This window comes from Poromitra crassiceps (assembly GCF_964638095.1).
Source record: "Poromitra crassiceps genome assembly, chromosome: 2".
Classification (NCBI taxonomy): domain Eukaryota; kingdom Metazoa; phylum Chordata; class Actinopteri; order Beryciformes; family Melamphaidae; genus Poromitra; species Poromitra crassiceps.
Window position 1 is genome coordinate 82154041 of NC_139624.1, and position 25771 is coordinate 82179811.

The window sequence follows — 25771 nt, forward strand, 5'->3', positions numbered from 1 at the left end:
CAAATCTTGCTCCGCCTTCAGTTCTCGATCAGTGAAAACAAAATATTTTCTGACAAGTGTTGTGATTTCTGTCATTTGCAATTGCAATTAATACAACACAGTTGAGATAAAAGCCTCTTTCTTTTTAACTGTCTGTGAGCTTCTGCTAGTTTTCATTATAAGAATTCTCAGTGTCCTAACAGTAATTCACCTTGATCCATGTCTCAAACTATGCCATGTTGGGTCCTTGAATTTGGGTAATTGGGCCTTGAAAGTCCTTGAATTTGATGTTGAAGAAGGTGTGGGAACCCTGTCAAAATGGTACGTGCACAACGCAACTAGTTCCACCTCAGCAGCTGTCAGCCAGAGAGTCCTGGTTCAAAAACCCCTGATAGCAAGCCTGTGCATTGCTGAAGTGTCTTTGAGCAAGACATTGAATCCCTACCAGCTCCAGGAGCATTGTTCTGTAGCTGATCCTGTGTTCTGACCCCTCTCTGAGGGTCAAGCAAAAAGATCATTTGCAATTAAGTATAAAAAACAGAACTGCCATGAAATATATATTGTCCTTTACTTTAGTGATTGTTATTATCAATCTCTTTTACACAGTACATGTATTTCCAAAGAATATCTCATCCTATTTAAGTTCTGTGACTGAATGTCCACACTAAACATGGCTATTACATGGATGATCCGGATCTTAGTGTGCAGAAGTCTTTCTGTTTACTCACCCTGTGTAAGTGCTAGACTAGACAGGATGCTATCAGTGAAGATAAGAGGGTGTTACTTAAAAGAAACATGTCTCCAAAGTATTCTGGTGAGGGTTAGGATGGGCTTTGGAGCATGAAAAGGTCAAAGTTTATGGCAGTGATGTAATTTATGGGGTCAAGTTGTTATTGGCTATTGGCATTTTAAATCCTCGTATGAGAAACGCATGCATGATTTAACATCACATTAATTTATTTGTTTCCTATGGCTAACCAGAGGCCTATTTAACTGCTGTAGCTACGTCTAACGTTCAAAATAAAACAAGTGAATCAAAAGGTTAGGATAAAACTATGACAGCCAACATCATTCTAAGGCTTGTATACCCAATGCCTTTCATTTTTTATTGATCTATTAAAAAGGGGTTATACATCCAATGTGGAGTGACAGCCGAATCGTTTGCACAAGTTCAATATCCTGTTTTGCTTCACTTCATCTGAAGGCAACACGTGCGACTTTGTGGCCTTTTGCATAGCCAATTCTCACAGTCCAAGCTAATTATTAGCCATAGAGAAACAGGAGAAGCATGCTAGAGGGGCACAGCCTGGTGATGTGGAACTGACAGGGGCAGACGCAATAAGTAACCCAAAAAACTGAGTTTGACCAATGGAGTGGACTGATGTCACTTTTGTTCAAAGTCCAGGTAGTGTTTTTCTTGGTTGGTATCTTGGTTGTCTTTGGTTCTACTGCCTTCTCCAGTCTGTTACTTGTAGGTTCATTGGTGCATGTGTGTACATTGGAACAGCTGGGCATGCGGTTCTAAACTCAACTGTCCATTGGAGTGCAGTTCTTAGAGTCTAAAACCTTTCTTGGTGGTGCTTTTTAGTTTTGTGAGACAGACACTTCAAGGACAATGCTGCGGATGAGACACAATGTCACTCTCTTGCTCCTCCTATTGGCCGTCAGGTGTGTTGCACAGGAGGAAACCCAAGTGAAAGGTTGTGTCTGTGGACATCCTGGAATACCTGGGGACCCTGGGCACAATGGCATGCCTGGCAGAGACGGCCGAGACGGACTCAGAGGGGACAAAGGTGATCAAGGTAAGTTAAAAGGAAAATTATCCTCTCTACAGTTTGGCTCTATACACAACTTTTGACCAATATGATTTTTTTTCCTTCTTCATCAATTTCAAATTTTTAAATATCTTATTCTGTTAATAAAAGGTGAAGTTGGTGCTAGTGGACCAGCAGGCATGGATGGCACCAAAGGAGACAAAGGGGAAGCTGGTATGTACCACTGAAAAGTAAAAATTCTGGATGTGGTATGAGCTAATATAGATCTTTCATCTATATTTACCCCATTATGAATATCCTTTATTTGCACTTGAACTTCTTTTTTTGCATTGTGTGTCTTACTTTGACTGGATTGTTACAATATGTATATACTCCAGTAAGCATTCACCATAAAAGGAGAGGGAACATTTAAGATAATGCTTGTGCTTTACAGGTGTGATTGGCCCATTAGGCCCCAAAGGAAAAAGGGGTGATAATGGAGAGAGGGGACCACCTGGGAAAATGGGGCCCCAAGGAGTCCAAGGGTCCATAGGCCTGAAAGGGAACAAGGGAGAGCTTGGGCTACCGGGACCCAATGGGCCTAAAGGCGATGTGGGACCTCTTGGACCAGAGGGTCAGAAGGGGGAAGTTGGCCCCCGAGGAGACAGAGGCATTCAGGGGCCATTGGGACCCCCTGGCAGGCCAGGACCCAAGGGGGAAATTGGTGTTCCAGGCTACAAAGGCAGTATTGGCTACCGTGGGGAGAGAGGGAATCGAGGAGAGGCAGGGGAAAAAGGCCAGAAAGGGGAAACAATGGACATCCCTAAAAGTGCATTCTCTGTGGGACTCACAGAGCACACTAAACTCCCAGCAGTTAACGCACCGATCCGGTTTGACAAGATCATCTACAACCAACAGAATCACTACAATCCACAGACAGGAAGATTTACATGTGTTGAAGCAGGTGTTTACTACTTCACCTACCACATCACTGTGTACTCCAGAAATGTGAAGGTGGCTCTCGTGAAGAACGGGGCGAAGATCATCCACACCACGGACAACTACCAGAGCAGTGAGGACCAGGCATCAGGGGGCGCCGTGCTGCACCTGGACGTGGGGGACAGGGTGTGGCTGCAGGTAGCCGGTGGAGAGCTCTTCAATGGGCTCTTCGCTGATGAGGATGATGACACAATATTCTCTGGGTTCTTAATCTTTGGGGCTTAATTGAGGCATGATGGCACTTTATAATAAATAATCTCAGAGACTGAGAAAAAATAACTTTAAAGAACAGATGAGGAGAGATTAGCTTGCATTTTTTACTCTCTATATGGCACTGTGTGTACATTATAATTGCAACTCTCACATGATTAACTCCATTAAATTGATGTAAATTTTCCTCAATTGATCTTCAACAACATGTAGGCGAATTGCAGTGAAATATGCTGTTATCTGTTTGTCATTTTTATTAATGGTAAAACTGTGTGATATTAAACAGATAAAATCCAGATGTTATCTCCTTTTCTACATTCACAATGTTCTTCTGCTCTGTTTCCTTACAGCCTGTTTGTCTATGAAAAACAACATTCACCAAGCCACCCCCCCCCCCCCTCCCTCTCTCTTCTGTGGTATTTGCTGGGGGTGGGCATAGGCTACATAAATCTAAATTAAATTTCCGACACATAAGTTGCCTTGACTGTTGACATGATAGGAGGAAGCACGCCGAGTGCCGCACATGGGTGCCGCACCATAACTGGAAGGTCGAGTCTTGTTTGTTTTACAATAATAGCTCAGAGAAGCCCAAAGCGTCGCAGGACTGCAGACGATGGGTGGCATGCTTCTGAGCGCTTGCTGTGCCTTTTTTCTTTCTTTTCTTTTTTCTTCAATGGAGTGCGATCCACTGTGGGCGTGGCTTTGCGGTCACGGTCTCATCCAATGAGTCATGATTGGCTGTCATCGAAATGGTCACGTTGCGGTCAACCAGTAACCTTTCTGGTAACCCGTCGAGGCTCCGCCCCCTGCAATCACTGCAGCAACAAGTGCATTGATGATGCTCGCCAGCTCTATCTGCCAAGAAGGACCTCTTTTACTTGAGTATCAACGGACTTCTGGAGCTTTGTTTGAACTATTTCGGAGGAAATTGCACGATTCACTATTTATTCCGTGTATTTATGTGGCTACCGAAAGAGTTTTTCCAGTCGGTGAAACGGAAATTAATAATCATTGAGTTTAGGCAATTAGTTAGAACTTTATTAGTGAAACCCTGAGTTAGCTTAAGTTGCTAGCCTTGTGTTTAGAAGTTAGCCAGCCATTTGTCTCAATATGTCGCGGGTCAGTAAGTTAGTTAGTTAGTTAGGCACAGAAGCAGCCAGCCTGCTTGCACCGACATGTTTTTACAAGAGCTCATCGATTGCGAGATAGGAGACCTTTGGACTTCAGAGAAACCCATCCGTGTCCTTCACTATGAATGACCAAACAACAAAAACAGCTGCTCTCTTGATGTGAAGAAAAGTCAGAAGGACGACACCGACTATGAGGAGGGTGAGCAAAAAAATTAAATGTTGACGTTACCAAATACATTCCAAAATAAAGAATGATTACAAGCAGTGACGTTGTTAAACGTTAATACAAACAAATCGTCAGTTTCGGGATATTCTCTTTGATGTATTTGTGTCGCTTCACACTCTTGTAATGACTTTCTCGGTTGCAACGGGAGCAGAGGGGGTTATTGTAGTGCATACAGCCCTGGTTGTTATAGTGATGTGGGAGATGCCAGGCTGTGCAGGGAGTTGGTGAAGGAGGGAGGGGGGTCGAGCGCTACACCAGCTACAAAGAGCCTTATGGGCAAAGCAAGTTAATTCATGCACAAATAAATAAGCAGTTTGGCCTCCCGAGTTCTTTGCGAGCTTAGGAAACTACAAAGTGTAATCCCCTTATAGCTCCTCTACTCTGAGCAGGCAATAATAGCTAATGCTACTCAATTTGTATGATTCTGCAGTCATCCTCCATGCAGTATATTCCCACTGCAGTGACTTGTTTGAATGGCTGCCGCCCTAGGTAGGAGGACCTTCACACTAGAGGTGAACAGATTGCCCTGATGTTAGCATCTGTATTATAATATAATTTAAGACGCATCCAGCAGGTCAGAGTCCTCTGCTCTAAAGCAGCCCAAATTAAACAATACAGTAGATCTCCATCAGCAAGGTACTGACATTTTAGAATATACTTATACAATAGGCTACTTTCTCTTCAAGTCACAGTTGCAATTGTTTCCCATCATACTGTAAATTAATAGAGCCCTACGTTATCATAGCTTATGAACTTAACTTTATCTACTTACAAAGTCTCCTTCCTATTGTACCCCAGCCCAGGAAACAAACGCATTCTCTTCCTAGCTCCGACCCGCTGATCTCAGTCCAATGACACAGTGTCGACTAACTCCACCAACTTACAAAAGGGCCTTTCACCAGTGGAACAAAGCATTCATGATCAATTTTCTACCGTGCAAAAAATGTGTCATAGCTTACTACTACTACTAGTACTTTTAGAAGTGGAGCATAATCTATTTTCACACTTGCTCCACAGAATTGTAAACTGTACCACGCACATCATGTTGTCAGAAATAGACAATTAGACCTATGTCAGATTGATGGTTTTTCTTTAATGCTGATAGAATAGCCTTTTGGTCATTGTTGTTCAGCTTTTACTGTTGACTGTTGACAATGAGCTCAGTAGTGTTTTGTCCTCTCTAAGCTCTGTACACTGTGTGGTGTTAGATTTCTGCTTGACTGTCTCTATGACAATCCACAGCAGATCAGGTGAGTAAGTAGCTACCTGTGTAAGGTGGAGTGGTGACACTCCCTGGTTGGGCCTGTATCTGTACTTCCCACGCTCTATAGAAAGGGGGCGTGGCTTCTCCAATGCGGCCTTTTTCCACCGGATCAAAAAATCAGGAACTAGGTCACAGATATGATATTTCAACCAGGAGTAGTAGCCTACTACACCTTGTTCATGAGCTCACCTCAGCTAGTAGCCTACTACACCTTGTTCATGAGCTCACCTCAGCTAGTAGCCTACTACACCTTGTTCATGAGCTCACCTCAGCTAGTAGCCTACTACACCTTGTTTATGAGCTCACCTCAGCTAGTAGCCTACTACACCTTGTTCATGAGCTCACCTCAGCTAGTAGCCTACTACACCTTGTTCATGAGCTCACCTCAGCTAGTAGCCTACTACACCTTGTTCATGAGCTCACCTCAGCTAGTAGCCTACTACACCTTGTTTATGAGCTCACCTCAGCTAGTAGCCTACTACACCTTGTTTATGAGCTCACCTCAGCTAGTAGCCTACTACACCTTGTTTATGAGCTCACCTCAGCTAGTAGCCTACTACACCTTGTTTATGAGCTCACCTCAGCTAGTAGCCTACTACACCTTGTTTATGAGCTCACCTCAGCTAGTAGCCTACTACACCTTGTTTATGAGCTCACCTCAGCTAGTAGCCTACTACACCTTGTTAATGAGCTCACCTCAGCTAGACACATGTTGCCTACCCGTATATAAAAAAAATCTGATTCTGTGCAACCCGGTACCATAACAGAGAAAGCTTCTTGGTTGGATACTACTAGTATCAGTGAATCTGTCCTTTACCAGACTTGTTGCCACTTTGGTACACTAATAACCAGTGGACTAGGCTGATCTGTATAGCATTACTGTACAGTTAAAATAATATGGTATGCCCCAGAGGAGGTGATGCATTTCTCCTGGCAGAATTGGCAGCATTTATTTAACCCATATTAGCTCATCTGTCATCCACTATCCCTCACTCAACTAGAGAGTGCACAAGGGCCAAGCTACCTCCTGCAGTCAAGTGCTGTATGGCTGGCTGATTACAAGCCTCTGAGTGTTCATCTCCCAGTTAGGGCTTAATAGCCTAGTTGTCTCCCTGATTACGCTGTGTGGATGAAACCAGTCCTGAACACAGACTAAAGCTTCTTTAATGAGATTAATACTGGGATGGAAGAGGAGTAGACTACACACACCCGTGCACACGCGCACACACACACACACACACACACACACACACACACACACACACACACACACACACACACACACACACACACACACACACAAACACACTCCCACACGCTGTCCCTTCACACACTTGAGTGGGCTTGCTGTTGGAAGTCTCCTTCAGCATATTCTTGCAAATGAAAGGTGAGCTAACAAAAAAACTGTGGCAAGAAGATTTTAATGTGGATTCAGATATAGAGTGCTGAATATTGCCAGGTGATATTTAATCCATCCACTTGCAACACAATATAAATCGTGTGTGTCTCTGTGTCTGTATTTACATTTCAAGTACTTAACATGTATTCAACTACTACAAACTGATTGCTACTACTCTAAAATTACTCCCCCCCCCTCCCGGGCCTGTGGCCCGGTACCAAATGCGTTGCAGCCCGGTACCGGTCCGCGGCCCGGTGGTTGGGGACCACTGCTTTAACCAACCAGTCACCCCTGTAGAACACTGTGCTGCTTGTTTCAGGACAGCCTTCTGTCATTGAGGCAAATAGACGAGCAGCAAAGTGACGGCTTACACAGGAATGGCCGTAGTGCTCCAGGATGATTGTGTCTGTCTCAGAGCTAAGCCACAGAATGGAAAATGACTACAAAGCTGACTTTACCCTGATACTCCCTGTCTGGCTGTCTTTTTCATTTAGTGCTCAGTTCATTTTGACCTTAGTAGTTTTATCCTAGCCTTAGGCGGGACATACCTCTGCAGAGGTGAACTGTGGGCGGGAATTCACTAATCATTATTATGCATTTATAACCTCTTGCATAAGAGCTTGGCTTTTCTAGCCAAACGGGAAGGGAGTCAATGACTTTGAATGCCTTCCTCCGTGCTCGCGCGCGCACACACACACACACACACACACACACACACACACACACACACACACACACACACACACACACACACACACACACACACACACACACACACACACACACACACACAAAAAATGGTCATGGGTCATGCACGGTGGGAAAGAATGTCCTAACTGATTGTGCATGTGAGATGTGTGTTTGTGGAATGCATGTTTTTGTATGTGTGTGTGTACACATGTTTGTGTATCATGCATGGCCATCCTCGTCTCTGAGTCTAATCTGAAGCTGGCTCCAGCTGGCTGCTGTGTGTGTGTGTGTGTGTGTGTGTGTGTGTGTGTGTGTGTGTGTGTGTGTGTGTGTGTGTGTGTGTGTGTGTGTGTGTGTGTGTGTGTGTGTGTGTGTGTGTGGGGGGGGGGGGGTCGGGGTCCTCCCTTAGCTCGTAATTAACTCTGCACCAGGGCCCCAGAGCGCCGCTCCCATCCTAAGCTTAGCAGGAGGAAGCCACAATATGTGATCCAGGTCTGCAGTAGAAAGGATTCCCTTACAGACAATAGGGCATGGAACTGACATATGAGAAATGTTGTATTATAAGTACTAGTCCATATACCCGGGGTCCGGCATCCATGCGCCACAACGCCGCGCAGACTTGCCAAAAATGGTCATGAACAGCGTAAATTTGGGAAAATAGAAAAGTCTGCTTCATCAGTCCCTGTCTATTCCACTGCTCAGCATGTGCAGGTTCAGATTGATTGGCCTGCCCGTTGGAGTTCAATGGGTGCAGACCAGTGGGTAAGCCCACCCCCTTTCCCAGGAAGATATGGAAGTCTTTGTTTAAGCTGTAATTCCTCGAATGGCCACTTGGGCTCGGGGGCAGTAGGCAGATCTCCACATGTTAAAATGCCCGTCTTTGTAACAGGATTAAACATCTTTCCAGTTAGGGGCAAAACATGGTTTTGGTCTATATAACTAATTTCACCTTTTCATAACAACTGTAGGGGGGTCATTTTTTATATAACTCGCCCGTTTGGAGTAGAGGTCGACCGATATTGCTTTTTCAATGGCCGATGCCGATGCCGATCTTTAGAGAGCAGGGCGGCCGATGGCCGATATATAATGCCGATTATTATTTTTTTTTTCATTCGATAAAATACGATTAAAATAAACTCCTCAAAAAAAGTTTGGAAACGTTATTTTGCTCGATTATTTCTCCCCTTTAATAATACCAATTGGTATTGTATTTTATATAGTTGGAAAGCCTGATTAGTCACCTTTACAACGGGGTACAACTTGTAAGGATTGTGCATTCGTGGAATGAGAAACACACAGCTAAACGTGTGTGTATCGGCCCCAAAGAATGTGCAATATTCTTCTGTTGGTATTTTTTTTTAAAGAATCTAGTAGCCTAGATTTCCATTATCCATTCATGCACATTGAAAATCGAATATAACATTATACTGTAGGCCTACATCTAATATAAGATGTTATCTTAGCCAGTACAGTAACATGTTTTTGATTATTCTTTTTATTAAATAGAAAAATCGGTCGACCTCTAGTTTGGAGTAAAATAGATGATAGAAAAGGGGGTGATTGACCGATTGTCTGTCCAGTGATCGTGCAGCTTGCCGATCACAGAACAATAGCAGGCGGAGCTGCGGCTCCGGGAAACCCCCATCTCACGTGAGGTGCGGAAGGACTTAACTCATTCCCTCCCACTCTGCTGATGAAAAATGAAGATGCGATGGCCAACGTTTGAAATTTAATGGGATAGCTATGTCCATATTATTTATGTCTATGGTGCAGACAAACGGTCAGACAGACAGACAGACAGACAGACAGAAGGACAGAGGACAGTTTTCCTCATTCTAGGATTCTATAGTAGGATTGCAATGTGATATAGAAGTGCGCATAATGGGACACTTCTTTTCCAAACATAATTTATTTTTCAGTGTCAAAAAATTGCTAGGGCTTAAGATTGAGTGAGCTTTATTATTATTATTAATTATTATTATTATTGAGTGCTGCTTCATTAGCATTCATGCCTTTCTGTGCATGGATTGTGGATAGTACAGGAATACCTTCTAGAAAGCAATACAAGAGCTATTGTGAAGCCCCAATAAACAGATCATTTGCCATTTACTTGTGCTGCATTTATGCTTGGCTGGTGGAAAAAATGGCTCAGAAAATCATGATGCTGGAAGCGCAGAGATATGGATCAATAAAACATCATTGGTTATCGTTGATGTTTGAAGTCCTGTCTTGCCTTCTTGTGAAATTGCATAGCCACCTGTGTACTCGGTCTCCTCCTGGCCAACAGCACTGCCAAGTATTTGTAGATGCCAACTGGCCTATGACAGTTGGCGCCACGTGAGGAGAGAAGCATTGGAGAGAAGGCATGCAGGTGTTGAGGGAAAGCACAGTTGGTAGAACGGCCGATAGGATGATGTCAGTTTTCATAACGAAAGCAAAGGCACCCAAGCTGGAGAAACTCTTTCCCTACCGCCTATCTTTCTGCTTCGAGAATACATGGAATATTATTATCAGTCCGGTTTTATTTTCCCAGTTAGTGTTCTAGGTGATTTCCCAGTGGCCGAGGAAGAAAGCACAAGAAAACAATTGAGCCTAGTTGAGAAAGCGGCACATTGTTTCACGAGGGCTGTTGACTGTCTGTCAGCAGTGGTGCTTGGCAGCGGTGGCTCTGTGTTTACATAAGTGTTCCACGGGATGGAGTGAGCTGGTGGAAATGACGGCAGACTCACACTGAGAGTTTGACTGAGCAGGCCCATCTGCTGCAGGAGAACGTGCATGAGGATGGGGGCATTCCAGCACCACCCCCCCACCATCCACACACACACACACACACAAACACACACACACACACACACACACACACACACACACACACACACACACACACACACACACACACACACACACACACATGTAGACAGACACACATTCACACACACACACACACACACACACACACACACACACACACACATACATGAGGCTGCTTCGTGTGACAGAAGGAGGTTAGGGTCATGATCTGTGGACCATGCTGGCTCTAAAAAAAACTAGGCGACTATAGCTAAGTTGTTTGTTTTCTTCTCCTTAACGTCCAGCAAAAGTAGGTCTTGCCTTATAGACAAGAGGGATGCACAATATATATCGGTGCTGATAAATTATCGCACCGATAATGTGAAATTTCTATTTATCGGCTGATATTGGTATCTATACAGAAAGTTATTTAAGGGAAACTCCTTTGGATACCTTAAAGCATACAATTACATCAAGGCCATTCTACTATGTGCCTTTTGTCATTTCCGTGACTATAAAAGCCTTTATTTTTGTATTGAGTGATGCACTTTACTTTTAATAACCTGTATTTAATACAACATTGACACGTCTGATGTGACAGATTATGTCAAAGCATTTAATTTGAATTCTTAGGCAAAATGTTCTATAAAGCTAAATAAAGTATGTTGGTTAAGTTTTTTGATGTACTTTACTAGAAAAACAAATAAACATTTGAACAGTCAGACCCCCCCCCCCCCCCCCCCCATTTTTTCCCCAATTGTACTTGGCTAATTTCCACCTGCTGCCCCTGGTCGCTGCTCCACCCTCTCTGCCGATCTGGGGAGAGCTGTATACTAGCACCATGCATGCACATTTGCCAGCCGCTTCTTTTCACCTGACAGCGGGGAGCTTCACCGGCAGGACGTAGCACGTGGGAGGATCACGCTATTCCCACCAGTTCCCTTCCGCCCCGAACAGCGCTAGTGCAGCAACCAGGACACACATACCCCTAATCCGGCTACCCACCCCCAGACACAGCCAATTGTGCCTGTGTGGATGCCCGACCAAGCCGGAGGTACCCTCGTGTTGGTAGGCAGGGAATCTACCGCTACACTACCCAGTCCCAGACGCCCAGAACTGTTTGTTTTTGTTGTGTTCACACAATAGTGACGTCAATTAGATTTGGTTAGGTCAGAGCTAGGGGATATTAAATCATCTATCTTTGCTCACTACATCTTAGCCTTTCTTAGCCTCAGGTGTAAACTACAGGTTATGAACTTCCTTTTAAAATACAAAAACGTGAAATCGGTGATGTTATTGCCTCATCGGTATCGGTCATGAGAAGCAGGTAATTATTGGTTGTATCGACGGAAAAAAATCCATATCGTGCATCCCTAGACAATACTCATTTGCAGGTCTTGAAAGGACCAATAACTCAACATGTATGGAAATATTGTTGTTCATGTACACACTTTAAAATAATTATACATTTTATGTAGTTGTTGACTGACTGTTATATTTATGTGGTTAAGAAAAATTATAGTGAACATGACCCCTGATTTAGTCATTGCACAGTCACTATACAGCCCAAATGTATTAAATCCAAAGAGATCTGTAAGAGGTGTGATTTTTTTTTAATTGAAAAGTATAGTAACCATACAGACAATGAGATCTCCCTGTGACTTACAGGAAATGTACACCAGATACGTTACGGCTGCGTTGCGGATCCGGCAAAACTGCCGGATCGACGCCCATGTTAATTGATGGGCGAGACATGCGGTACGGAAGAATTACGCACCTGTTCTATTTTTGTCAGATCCCGCAAACGTCTGACAGATGACATGAGTGTGGGTCTGTTCACAGCCGTACCGGAGCCGTACCACATCTGTTCTGGAGGCGGTGTACATTAGCCCTTAGGCTACCAGTAAGAGGGAGCTGAGCAGTGCTGCTTCCCTGGAAGTCAGAGTTGAGATGGAAGTTGGGACCATACAACCCTCCCCCTCACCTCACCTCACATCACCATCGACGTAACGTGGAGAAAACCGGGCAATTTATTGCATTAATCACAGTGGATTAGCAAGTCGCATTGCTTAGTCATGCTCACAAAGCCCTTCATCAAAGACTCAGTTGCATTAGCGCTAGCCTGCTTTACACACACACACACACACACACACACACACACACAGTCACACACACAGTCACACACACACACACACACACACACACACACACACACACACACACACACACACACACACAGCTCAACTAAGCACACCACCCTGACCTGGGCCCCAACTCTCCTTTGACTTGGAAATCCAGCAGCAAGGAGAAATGCACGTAGTGTTCTTGTCGGTGAGAGATGGCTTCTACTCCCCTGGCTCCCACGCATACTGAGGGAGACTCTTCTTCTCTGTCTCTCTTCTCATAACAAACACAGAGGAGACTTTCACTGGAAAGTACTGTCAACAGACAACACAGCTCATTCTCATGCTCCCCTCCTGTTGCCTAAACATACACACTCCTCATATCGATGCCATGCTCAAGAGCAATTCACTTTTCCACGCTTTCACACATGGCCTGTCTTGGACTTGAACAAATCTGCTCCAGCATTACTGTCACACAGTTAACTAACAAATCTATCTTTCCCTCTGTCTTTTGGATCTGCAATTTTCTTTCTTTATAACAACCTTTGAATAGGAACATTTGAACCGAATGTGTTTGGATAATATGAATTTAAGTGTTGAATCTACTGTAGAGACTACTACACTATTTGGTTAAGGGCACCATAATGTATAATCAAAAGATGCTTTGCTCAAGCGTTTGGGTTACATTGGCCATGGTATGCTCTGAGTCTGGATTAATCCATTCCCCTGGCCTCCATATACCACAGCGTAGTCTACTTACTGTGAGTCTACTTACTGTGAGTCTACTATAATTCATTCTGCATAAGTTGCTAAATTAATCTATGTTGTTTTTGCAGGTGGAACCACAGGACAGAGTCTTGTCCACAAGTGAAGACTCCCTCCCTGGCCTCCAAGGGTCCAAAGCTGACCCTCCGTCCCTGATCCGGAGCCGTCCCCTTAGTGATATATACCCCTTCCAAAGTCCCGCTGAGAGGAGTGCAGTGCCATGCCTGCTGTCTGCTGGGTGTGTGGCCCAGCCGGTCACCTCGGGTCACTCTGACGAGAACAGGTTGAATGGCATCAACTGCTCTGCCTGGTCCAGTCCTGTTATAGGTCAACCAGAGGGAAAGCCCTACTCCTCAAGGATTATGAGGCTGTTTTCTAACCCGAGGAAGGGTCTTGTCCCTGGGCACAGTCCAAACACTGAGGGGGCCCCTTCAGTCCAAGGCACCCACAGTACCAGCGGTGCCCAGGCCTGGTCAGGTCTCTCTGGACTAGCTGTCATGGACTCCTTCAAAAAGCTCCGCTCCTCTGTGCTCCAGGGTATCCAGAGTAGAGGGGCAATGGGTCACGATGGAGAGTGTGGCTCTTTAGCCAGTAGGGAAACGGCTAATGGCATGGACATGTCCAATGTGGCCCTTGGCCCAGGTGATGCAACCAACTATTTTCAGAAGGAGTTTTCAAAAGGATACAATGTATCTAATAGAGTTTTTATTGGCCAAAAGTTGGCCACAATGAGCCAGTCTGGCTCAGATTATGAGGACTATGAGGATGAGGAAGCTGATGAAGCTGATGAAGCTGATGAAGGAGATGGTCTCCAGAGGAATACGCGGTTCTCAAGGAGTATCAGGAGAGCATATGGAGCAGGACGCATCTCTTTACTTGATGCGGGGCAGAGGAGACTAAAAGTAAGTAGCACAGAGGAAGCTGCGGATAGTCAGAAACCAGTCCTGGTCTCCAAGCTCAACGTCCATACAGAGGACATGAATGTGAACACAAATGTGAAGGTGCTGAGCAAAAGTGCAGATAACTTACACCTGTTCAAGACCCCTTTCACACGCAAACCCCCATCTCCCGGTCCTCCTTCCCCCCAGCCAGACTCCCCAAGGACTAGCAGGACGAACGGAACACCAAGCATCCAAAGGACAGCCAGCGCCTCATCAGTGGACCTTCGGGGCCGCAGCACCAGTCGCTGGAAGAGCCCCCTGAAGGCCAAGGACCACATGCTGAAGCTAGTAGGCAGCATGACTGACCTGAGTGTCCGGCACAGAAACAGTCCCTCTCCCAGCCCTGCCCTTCCCTCTCCTCTGTCACCCCTGAGCCGTCTCCATGACGATTACTCCCGCCGTGTGCCTTGCCTGCCAGCCGGTGAGCGTCAGCGCCGGCCCTCACCCACCAGAGCCCGAGTCACAGGAGAGAACACAGAGAGAACAGAGGCGCCCATTGAACACACCCCCATGATCCATCCACAGCCTGAATCTGAAGCCAACCCCGTCCAACACCAGGCCCTTATCAGCCCAGTGTCTCTGGAGCCCTCAGAGCGCCTGGAGCAGACTTCGCCTGGTACCTCTTCTGATTGTGAATCACTAGATGTGACCACAGCGAGTGGTGATACCCAGAAAGCAGGATTGGATTCGCCTCCACTCAGCCCAGGGGAGCCTCCAGGAAGCCAAGAAGAGACCGAGGTCAACTCACCACCAGATGAGGTAAGGCAATAATTGCAGTCAGGTGAATGAATGTGTTTATTGTCCATTAGGATTGATTGATTGATTGATTTATTAAGGTGTCATACACATTGCTGTGCCCAGCCCACATGGGCTTGCAGGACACACAGAGAATACAGCAGTCAGAACAATGTATAAAACAATACAATAAAAACGTCACAGCACCAATACATTCAAAACAACATAAGACGTGGAGCAACATATTGCTCAGACCCCCAAAAACAGATCCGTACATCATTCTCCAAACAAAATGTTTTGTCTTTGCTCCCAAGCCTGGCAGATAAAGTTTGCAGTGAAAAAGATACCTTTTTTAAAACATAGCTCGAGTTTCTCATAGTCGTCCAACTAAAAAAAAACAGCATAAATTGAAGACATTTTACTAAAAAGTACAACCCTTGCCTCATCATAAGCTGTACAGTAGAACAAGAAATGAATCTCGTTTTCAATTTCCTGTAGTTCACATACTAGACAAAGTCTATCTTCTTCAGGGATAGCTTTGAGTCTACCAGTTTCTAGTGCTAAGGGAAGAGTCCCCGAGCGTAACTGTGCACACAGAGATCTTTTTCGTCTGTTTAAGTCAAATTTCACATATGGTTCCACACAGTAACTATCTTTTATGAGGCGATAGGTTCTTAGTTTTGGTTTATGCCATAGGTCGGCAGACCATTTGTCTTTGTACAGCATAAACATGTTATTCATAGTCACACGTGTGTCACAGATTAACCTGTTATAAAAAATAAATTACAGATTGTTTGAGTAAAACCAGGCTTTCAATTCATTTGCCCATGGATGACCATGAGCAATGTCCCAGTTGAAGATCTTTTTAGTTAATCTCTGGTCAGACATTCTCACCAGTCTATTCCAGAGTCGGAGCATTTGAACTTTGTGTCTGATGTTTGGGGGCTCCCAACCCATATCACCACTAATGGCCAAAACTGGAGTGAGTTTATGGACTCCTAGAAAATATCGGATGGCTCTGTGATGATGATCAGGAAATGTGTTGTGTACATCATCATCGGTGGCAAACAATAACAGAAGACAAGGAAACCTGATCAACATCATCATCATCACATCACAACAAGACTAAAACCTTAACAAGACAAAACATACATGATTGGAAATGGAAATGGAGGTCAGAGGGAGGGGGCGGTGGCAGAGTCCTCGATTTAGGTCATTCTATTCTCCTGGCACATGTACAGAACAGCTGCCTCCACATGATAAGCCATCATCTCTTCTCTCAGCGTGAGGTAGAGCAGAGAAAGGTCAGAAGTCAATAGGTCAAAGTTTAAACAATTGGAACTTTGAGGCAGCGCAAGTCTTAGGTGCACGACGCCAAGTGTAGCGGTGCCGCATCTTTAGGAGGCACCGCTCTCCATGTAGGAAAACAACGAGACAGCGGGTCATGTGTGGGGGGCTTAAGTGTCCAGTGTGCAGCCAGTATCTGCTCCACCTTTTCCTCTGCTTATATAAGGTACATTATTACACTGCAGGTCAGGACGCATGTGACAAAGTAATGATCACATTAAATGAGGAAGTCATTTTTTTATGCAGCTGGTCTGTTTGATTACACGGCTTTTTCACAGCTCGATGCATGAAACGCACCACAGCTGAAAGAAAACAAAGGGGTGTCAAAATATAAATGTTAAGAGGCATCGCCATGCGGACATGGAATCGAATCGTTGACAGATGAATCGTTGAATCATTTATGTTTAAAATGTAAGTAAGTAAGTAATCTTTGTTTGTATAGCACTTCTCAAAACAAAGTTACAAAGTGCTTCACACAACAAGATAAGAGATTTTACATACTGAGGAATATAAAATAAATACCCCATAATAAAACCAAAAGGAACAATCAAATAATGCTGATAAAATAAACTCATTAAAACGACAATAAAAACGACAGTAAAACAATGAGAATATGCAGATAAAAACAAAAAAAAACAAAAAAACAAAAACAAAGAGATAGCATAATTAAGAGAAAGCTTGCCTGTAAAAATACGTTTTTAAGAAGAGATTTAAAAGAAACTACGGAGTTTGCTAGCCTGATAGCCTCGGGAAGGGAGTTCCACAGTTGCGGAGCACGAACCGCAAATGCCCGGTCTCCTTTTGAGACAAGGCGGGCTTTAGGAACTTTTAAAAAGGTTTGGCCGGAGGAGCGCAGGCAGCGGCTAGGCTCATATGGAGCTAATAAGTTTAAAATATAAGTGGGAGCCAAGCCATGTATGGCTTTAAATGTGATCAATAAAATCTTAAAATCACACCTAAATTTAACAGGAAGCCAATGAAGGGAGGCAAGGATGGGAGTGATGTGGTCATGTCTCTTTGTGTTTGTTAGGAGTCTAGCAGCTGCATTTTGTACGAGCTGGAGACGGGAGATGGATTTATGGCTGAGTCCTGAATAGAGAGAATATGTTGACATTCAGATTTTAAAGCACTTTCTAAAGAAAAAAGGGAGTTGATTTTTTTCTGACTGCTTGTATTAATTGATGGAAAAAGTAGCCATGTGCAGTAATATAGAAAATTGAGGATGTGATACGTGGAGCTGTATCGAGATGCATCGTGGAATCGAATCGAATCGTTGACAGATGAATTGTAATCGAATCGTGAGGTCAGTGAAGATTCAGAGCCCTATGAGAAGCACTTTTTTTGATCAGTGAACAGAAAAGAATAGAGGCGAGGGATTGGACATCATGATGTTTCAGAGGAGAAAAGTACACCCAAAGAAAAATGAGCCATCAAATCTTATCCTTATCATAGAGCAGAAGGATCATTAATGGGTGATGATGATTGAATGGCATTGACCCTTGTCTTAGGAAATGGAACATATCACTCCTCATAGTAGTGATTTTATGAAGTGATCTTTGAATCTGGCATGATTCCAACTTACTCAGATAAGTTTTCATGCAGACGTGCTACTTCATCAGTGCCATGCTGTTATGCTCAAAAAATGAGCTCTATGTGGTCCAAAGTCCCTACCGGTGTCACATAAATTCTGATCGTCTCATTGGTTCTCCTCCCTGCTATCCATCAAATGCCACCAACCCTTATGATTATTCACCCCCCCCTTCCGAGACCTGTCTGTGTTGTTTGCACTCACTTCTTAGTGATATAGTGACTTGTGCTGGAGCAGGGTCACATGCTGAAGCCAGCTGTGCTGTGCTACCAGGCACAGCCAAGGAGCACACTCACAGTTAATGATTAGGCTTTGTTTATGATTACTGGGCCTTGCGCAAAACGGCTCCATAGTCGTGTGTCTGCGGGCGGCGAGGCAGCTCTGACTTAAGTACTGCCCCTCCCCTCCTGTCCCCGCTCTCCCCCCACCCCCTTCCCTCTGGATGCAGCCCACTAGATCAAAGTCCAGCAGCGTGCACACTGACTGGGCCCAGGACAGAGAGCAACACCTCCAGGTAGACCGGAGCATAAACACAGCCTTATAGTGAAATAGGTTTTGATCACAGACTAGCGTTAATTTGATTGGACTGGTTGAAGATGGATGGGAGAAAGCAGATTTGTTCACACTAAAAACCCAAGAACCGGGCGCCGTTTACTGGACTCAAACCAATCTAGGTTCTTGGCCTTTGGGGGACACAGGCCTGTGTTTGTGTGTTTCACAATGGTGCTAGCCCACTGTGTGCCCTTCCAGTGTATATGCAGGAGACCGGACCCAGATCACGAAAACCAGGAGGTGAGGTTTGATAGCACTGGCTGACGAACCAACTTAAAACCGCACATTTCCAGATGAGTAACCATTAGCCAATATTTGACCATTCAGCATACAATACTTGCATACATACGTAGAGTATGATAACATTTAATTGAGGAATATTTGTGCTATTTCTGCTACTGTTCTTGTTTGAACTTGATAAGCGTAGCGGTTGATTGTGTTTCAATATGTGGGGCCAATCACTGTGAGAATACTTTCACAAGATAAATATGCCAGGTTTCAGAAGAGATTTCTACAGTGCAAAACGTTATTCAGATGAAACTTTATCTGCCTTCAAATCTGCTCCAAACAAGACAATTGTACCTACGTGGTACTTTTATGATATGTCCACTAACCATTTTGTTCGGTTTCTGATTAACAGATGTTCTTCCCAGCAGACAGTCTGTTCTACAGCCTGTGTACCAACCTCGAACATTGAACAGGGAAAGTCAATATCATTGCCCTGATTGACTTGTGAACTTTAACCTTTCCCTTTGACCCCTAGGCTAGATCGGATCAACAGGGGCGAGAGGCACTCCTGCGAGCAGAGGAGGGGTCTCCATCAGCCAGCAGCACCAATCCCCCCTCACCAACAAGCCTGTCTGAGTCACCCACATCGCCCCCCGATGCAGCCTCAGCTTCCACAGAAACGCCCTCTGTCAGCCCCAGGCGGAGGCCGGGACGAGCCAGACCTCGGCCAATCTCTGACTATGGGCAGCTTGTTTCCAGGAAGTACTCCATCCCTGATGAAGAAGCAGAGCTGCATCTTGAGGAAAGGACTACAAATGCAACCTCGCATAAAGATCACAGTAGCAAAGGCAGATGTCAGAACGGAGATAGCCCCGAGAGCTGCAGCATGAACGGGGACATTCAGAGCCGGAGGCAGCGGCCCATCTCAATGATAGGAGTTGTGGACCTGTTCCCTTCTGATGCTGAGGAGAAGGAGGACCGCCGTCCTTCGGTAAGACCAAACTCTCCTTTGGGAAACACTCATTTTGGTTATTTATTTCTAACCCCTATTTTGGAGGTGTAACTGAAAAGTCTGAATTGACTAGTTGAATGTTGATATAGGTTTATACTTTCCATCTATATAATCTGGAATTTTGTTTGTGTTGTTGTTTTGTTTTTCAAACAGTCAAGTGTTTAACTAAGCTTGGTTGCACGCGGATCTAATTACCTTTTGAAGAAATAATAATCCAAATAACTGTCCTGATTATAAGAAAACCGGTTAAACCGGTTATTTATGTATTCCATTAACACCTCCCTGCATTTCATTATGTGCTCAAAAATATGTCCTTTAAAATATGTGAAGGTCTATTTCAAGAAGGTGCAGGCCATGGATAAATATGTATATATATGTTTTTGATGTGACAGTGAGTCAACATGCAAGTGATGAATGCTTGAGAAACAAGGTTTTCCTAGCTCCCACGATGTTTTCTATTATACGCCCTGCAGCCCCTGTCGCGCCCGCCCATCCCGTCCCACCAGGTGCCCCCCTACCGAGGAGTGTCTGCCAGGTTTCGCCCCTCCACGCTCTCCCAAAGCACCCCCATTGGACTGGACCGCCTCGGGCGCCGCCGGCTCCACAGAGTGCTCAGCGGTGAGAACAGGGTCTTTGTGTGGAAGAGAGCGAGGGGAGACAAACAAGAGAGCACAAGTTTTGAGTTTGTGAGATAGTGAGATAGTGAGTCTGGGTATGTTAATGTGTGTTGGAAGGAAAACGCCGGTGCAGAAATGTGTGTGTATGCTGTGTCTGTGACTCTTCTTCTATCTTGTTAGAAAGTGAGTTGCGAGCCTCATACGCTCTTATACCTCTTTTTACCATTGCAGATGGAATGTCTGAGTGCTCGGCAACGCTTGATGACAGCGTGAGTGAGGAGGAGGGCAGCTTTGATGAGCTCAGTGAAGTCACTCCCTATCTGCAATCAGGGGTGGTGCTCTCTGTGCTCAACGAGGTGAGTCTGCAATCAGGGGTGGTGCTCTCTGTGCTCAACGAGGTGAGTCTGCACAGGGTGGTGCTCTCTGTGCTCAACGAGGTGAGTCTGCACAGGGTGGTGCTCTCTGTGCTCAACGAGGTGAGTCTGCACAGGACCATCTGCAATCAGGGGTGGTGGTCTCTGTGCTCAACGAGGTGAGTCTGCAATCAGGGGTGGTGCTCTCTGTGCTCAACGAGGTGAGTCTGCAATCAGGGGTGGTGCTCTCTGTGCTCAACGAGGTGAGTCTGTCTGCAATCAGGGGTGGTGCTCTCTGTGCTCAACGAGGTGAGTCTGTCTGCAATCAGGGGTGGTGGTCTCTGTGCTCAACGAGGTGAGTCTGCAATCAGGGGTGGTGCTCTCTGTGCTCAACGAGGTGAGTCTGTCTGCAATCAGGGGTGGTGCTCTCTGTGCTCAACGAGGTGAGTCTGTCTGCAATCAGGGGTGGTGCTCTCTGTGCTCAACGAGGTGAGTCTGTCTGCAATCAGGGGTGGTGCTCTCTGTGCTCAACGAGGTGAGTCTGTCTGCAATCAGGGGTGGTGCTCTCTGTGCTCAACGAGGTGAGTCTGTCTGCAATCAGGGGTGGTGCTCTCTGTGCTCAACGAGGTGAGTCTGTCTGCAATCAGGGGTGGTGCTCTCTGTGCTCAACGAGGTGAGTCTGTCTGCAATCAGGGGTGGTGCTCTCTGTGCTCAACGAGGTGAGTCTGCACAGGACCATTTTCACTCTCGGGCTGCAATACATTTGATCCACGAGGACGTCCTAACCCTGCACGTGTGTCTCATGTGAACAGCCAGGATAATTAGTTTTCGTGTGTGTTCGCATGATGTTTGGCAACAACTCAGCTCAGCTGAATAAACAACCTCTATAATGTCCAAAAGGTGGCCAAAAAGACATGGGCTTGCCCTGCATGTAATTCTATCTATTGTGTGTGTGTGTGTGTGTGTGTGTGTTCAATATAAATGTACTGTACTGCGGCCTTCTTCTAAAATGTTTGGGTCTGTAATATTTGCTGTACTCTAGATCCAAATAAAAGTATTTAAGTGTGTGTGTGTGTGTGTGTGTGTGTGTGTGTGTGTGTGTGTGTGTGTGTGTGTGTGTGTGTGTGTGTGTGTGTGTGTTGGACAGTGGATAAGCTCTGGCCACACGGTGTATGCTGAGGCGCTCTGGGACCATGTGACTATGGAGGAACAGGAGCTGGCCTTCAAGGCCGGGGATGTGATCCGCATCCTGGATGCATCTGACGCAGACTGGTGGTGGGGCAGAGGGGCTGACCGAGAAGCCTGGTTCCCCTCCAGCTTTGTGAGGGTAAGTAGACAACCTGACCTCTGTGTCTTATGCGTGTTTGCTCTCCAACGCCACAGAAAGGCCTGCAAACTGGCTTTGCTCCAAACAAGGCCCTGCTCGCCCTCTTAAGGCTGTGTGGAGGGGTTTGGACTTCAGAGGTTTCACTGGTTTCTGTGGTTACCAGTGCTGATGGACAGTTGAGTCTTAATTAGGCAGGCTGTGGTAACCATGGTGAGGTTATTTGATTGGCAGATGGGCGTCTGCTGTGTAATTGCTTGTCACTGCATCAGTGTTGACGAACAGGCACTGGTTAAACTTGCACATGGTGTAGTTACCATAGTGATGTGAAGTCGATTGTGGCTTTCATAGTTTAAGTGGTTATTTGCCTCCCTATACAAACCATTTTCATGTCTCCTATAGCCAATAATTGTGTTATTTTGCAGTTTCATCTACAAAAAAAATGGGAACCACATTTTTACAATACTTTCAGTCTTGCTTTTTAAACGTAATCCAAATAAATACTGTTTTTGGAAAACCAACCCTGACTAGAAGTTAGCGTTTAGCAAATGGACTCGATTTAGCAAATAGACTCGTGTGTGCTCACGTCTTATTTGAATGTAACTCAGGAGCTGCCATTGTGTTACAGGTGCGTGTGAACCAGGAGGACTCGAGTGGAGAAAGTGTGGAGAGTGTAGCGGACCAGGAAGATCCAGCCCCAAGAGACACACACAGTGCCCAGCACAAAGAGCAGATGAGAACCAACGTGGTCCAAGAGATCATGAACACTGAACGCATCTACATCAAGCACCTCAAAGACATCTGTGAGGTAAGAGCTGAACTGGACTATAACTGTTACTGTGGAGAACTCCTGCTGCCTGTGCAAATCAATCTCTAGAACTGTTTTTCCCCATCTTGCTGCTCTGTTTTATCTATAACCAGGATTTCTATGCAGATTTGGAAAGTATGGAAAAGTATTAAAAATGAAATTGATCATTTCCAGGTCTTGGGGATTTGCAAAAAAGGTCTGGAAAAGTCTGGTAAATGTTGTGGTTCAGGTCCGATACATAATCATCGCTTTTATGTTGTAGAGTCACTTTGAGTCCACAGCTTCTGTTGTGAAGAATAACGTTCATATAGAGGGATGCTCTTATTACCCAGCTGCTGTCAGCAATGGCATGCATTTGATCAAATACCGACCAAAATCGAATCCAGTCAAGAACACAGAGTCTGGGAAAAATATGGAATTTTAAAATGGAAATGGAGTTTGTGCTCCAGACAAAATCTTCAAAACAAATCAAGGTCTGATAAAGTATGGAATTTTGTCATTGAAAATGTGTAGCAACCCTGTATAACAGTCACACCTATACTCACTCACGCAACTCCCAAATTATGTCACTCCCACATTACAGTATTTGTAGTTTTAGAAATGATCAAAAACTCCATTTTAGATCAGCAGTCTTAAAGGTTTCTTGTCCTAGAATGCACAACTCAACCCTCAGGCACCTCCTGTTGGCCAGCATTTGAACTGTTTCCCTCATAATAATAATAATATACTGGTTTTGTGTTTCTTCCAGGGTTACATCCGCCAGTGTCGTAAACACCCAGACATGTTCACCGAGTTGCAATTGAAGACCATCTTCAGCAACATAGAAGATATCTACAGGTTCCACAGGCAGTTTCTCCGAGAGCTGGAGAAGAAGTACAACAAAGACCAGCCACATCTCAGTGAAATTGGTTCTTGCTTTCTCTTGCAGGTAATGGGGCCCACACAAATAGCACAATCTTCCTGGGTCACGCTTTCCCACTCATTTGCCTTTTTGTTCCTATGCTTGTCTTATATAAGTTGGTTCAATCTTGTTCATTGATTGTGTTTAGTTACAGTAGATCTAGCTGGACACATTCTCTGTAAAGTCCTCTGAGACTTGCTTCTGAATTAGGGCTATACATAAACAAACAGATAATCACTCATTTAATACAATTTAATCTCCATTTAATATATCTTTCTTTTTCCTAAGGGGGAGGGCTTCTCCATCTACTCAGACTACTGTAACACCCACCCAGCAGCCAGCGCCGAGCTCCATCGCCTGATGAAGCTGGGGCGATATAAGCACTTCTTTGAGGCCTGCCGGCTCCTCCAGCAGATGATCGACATTTCCATCGCTGGCTTCCTGCTCACACCCGTCCAGAAGATCTGTAAATACCCCCTGCAGCTGGGAGAACTGCTCAAGTACACGCCCAAGGACCACAGGTAGCCCGCGACTAATCCCTTATACGCTCTATACTCTTCCACTGCGCTGCTTGTATATTTTCAGCCTCTTTTATTTCACTGTTTACATTCTTTGTTGCACGCACACATTGAGCAGGACCCTCACTCAACCCCAGCCTGCATACGCACCTTGCAACCTCCTCTGTACAGTATTTATTTAGCATGAATCCTTATACACACTCTCACTGATTGCAGCGACTACAGCGGGGTGAGCAATGCGTATGAGGCTATGAAGAATGTGGCCAGTCTGATTAATGAGAGGAAGAGAAGGCTAGAGAGCATCGACGCCATCGCTCACTGGCAGGTCTCCATTCTCCACTGGGAGGTGATGACGAGCATCAAATATTCCTCCAAATGTTTTAACACTGGCTTCACATTACGAGCAGTCTTGTATATCTTACCAGCTTTAGCTAATGAGGGTTGAATTATAAATCATAAATCGTTGACAGTGCATGTGTGCTGTGCGTGTATTGCTGCAGGGGGCTGATGTTCTGGAACGCAGCTCTGAGCTGATCCACTCCGGCGAACTGACCCGGATCGTGCGGCCGGGCAAGACTCAGCAGCGCAGCTTCTTCCTGTTTGACCACCAGTTGGTCTTCTGCAAAAAAGACGTCCTGCGCAGAGACCTGCTCCACTACCGTGGACGGCTGGATATGGACCAGACCGAGGTGGTGGAGCTGCCCGACGGGCGGGACCCGGATCTGGGCCTGACCCTGAAGAATGCTCTGCGCCTGCGCCACACCTCCACTCTGGAGAGTGTGTGTGTGCTCTGCTGCAGGAAGGCCCAAGACAAGCAGAGGTGGTTAGAGGCGTTTGCCAGGGAGACACGCAGGGTCCAGGAGGATCAAGAGATGGGTGAGTAATACTGTCTGCCTGCTTTCACTCATGACCTGTGAAATCAAATCAAACGGCTCCATAAGGATATGTAGGAACTATTTTGAACTGAAGAAGTGTTTGTGTCTCTTCCCGCATGGCAGGAATCGAGATCAGTGACGAGCAAAGAAAACAGGCTATTTTTAATGCCAGAAAAGCCAAACAAGGGAAGATAAAAAGTAAAGAAAATATTTTCTTTTTCATGCAATTCATTTTATATTTATTTTATTTAAAAAACATTTTTTAATTTGCTACTCTCTCTCTTCCTTTTAGCCATTGGTTACTCTGGTTCTGTCCCACCCCACCACCAAAACCTTCACCCCCTTCACCAGCGTCATGTTACCGTTCCAACCAGTGTGCCTCAGCAGCAGGTGTTCTCATTGGCCGAGCCCCCTAAGCGAAAGCCTTCCCACCTGTGGTACGCCATCACCCACAACACCTTTTTCAGGAAATGAAGGCTCCTCCCCCTCATCCTCTTCCTCTCCTTGAATGTTTAGATCACAAGCAAACTCAAAGAACACTTTATTTTTTATTTTATTTTTCCTTCCCAGAACCTACCTGTGAATGTACTGTCTGTTTTTCTGTGTGTGTGTGTGTGTGTGTGTGTGTGTGCCTCATGTATGT

General features: G+C 45.2%; 2 protein-coding genes across 2 annotated transcripts; both read left to right on the top strand.

Moving 5' to 3' along the window:
* Positions 1-1603: 1603 nt before the first annotated feature.
* c1qtnf9 (C1q and TNF related 9) lies at positions 1604-2957 on the top strand (the record flags this gene model as incomplete). The annotated part of the gene is made up of 3 exons (XM_083654863.1): positions 1604-1781; positions 1905-1967; positions 2188-2957. 3 exons carry the CDS (start codon positions 1604-1606, stop codon positions 2955-2957), a joined length of 1011 nt encoding a protein of 336 aa, XP_083510989.1.
* A 9794-nt stretch (positions 2958-12751) lies between these two features.
* On the top strand, positions 12752-25623 carry spata13 (spermatogenesis associated 13; the record flags this gene model as incomplete). Its single annotated transcript, XM_083663205.1, has 13 exons — positions 12752-12772; positions 13401-15029; positions 19256-19711; positions 20206-20350; positions 20581-20705; positions 21850-22029; positions 22655-22834; positions 23583-23762; positions 24024-24256; positions 24470-24599; positions 24754-25129; positions 25252-25326; positions 25421-25623. 13 exons carry the CDS (start codon positions 12752-12754, stop codon positions 25600-25602), a joined length of 3912 nt encoding a protein of 1303 aa, XP_083519331.1. The 3' UTR covers positions 25603-25623.
* Positions 25624-25771: the final 148 nt, after the last annotated feature.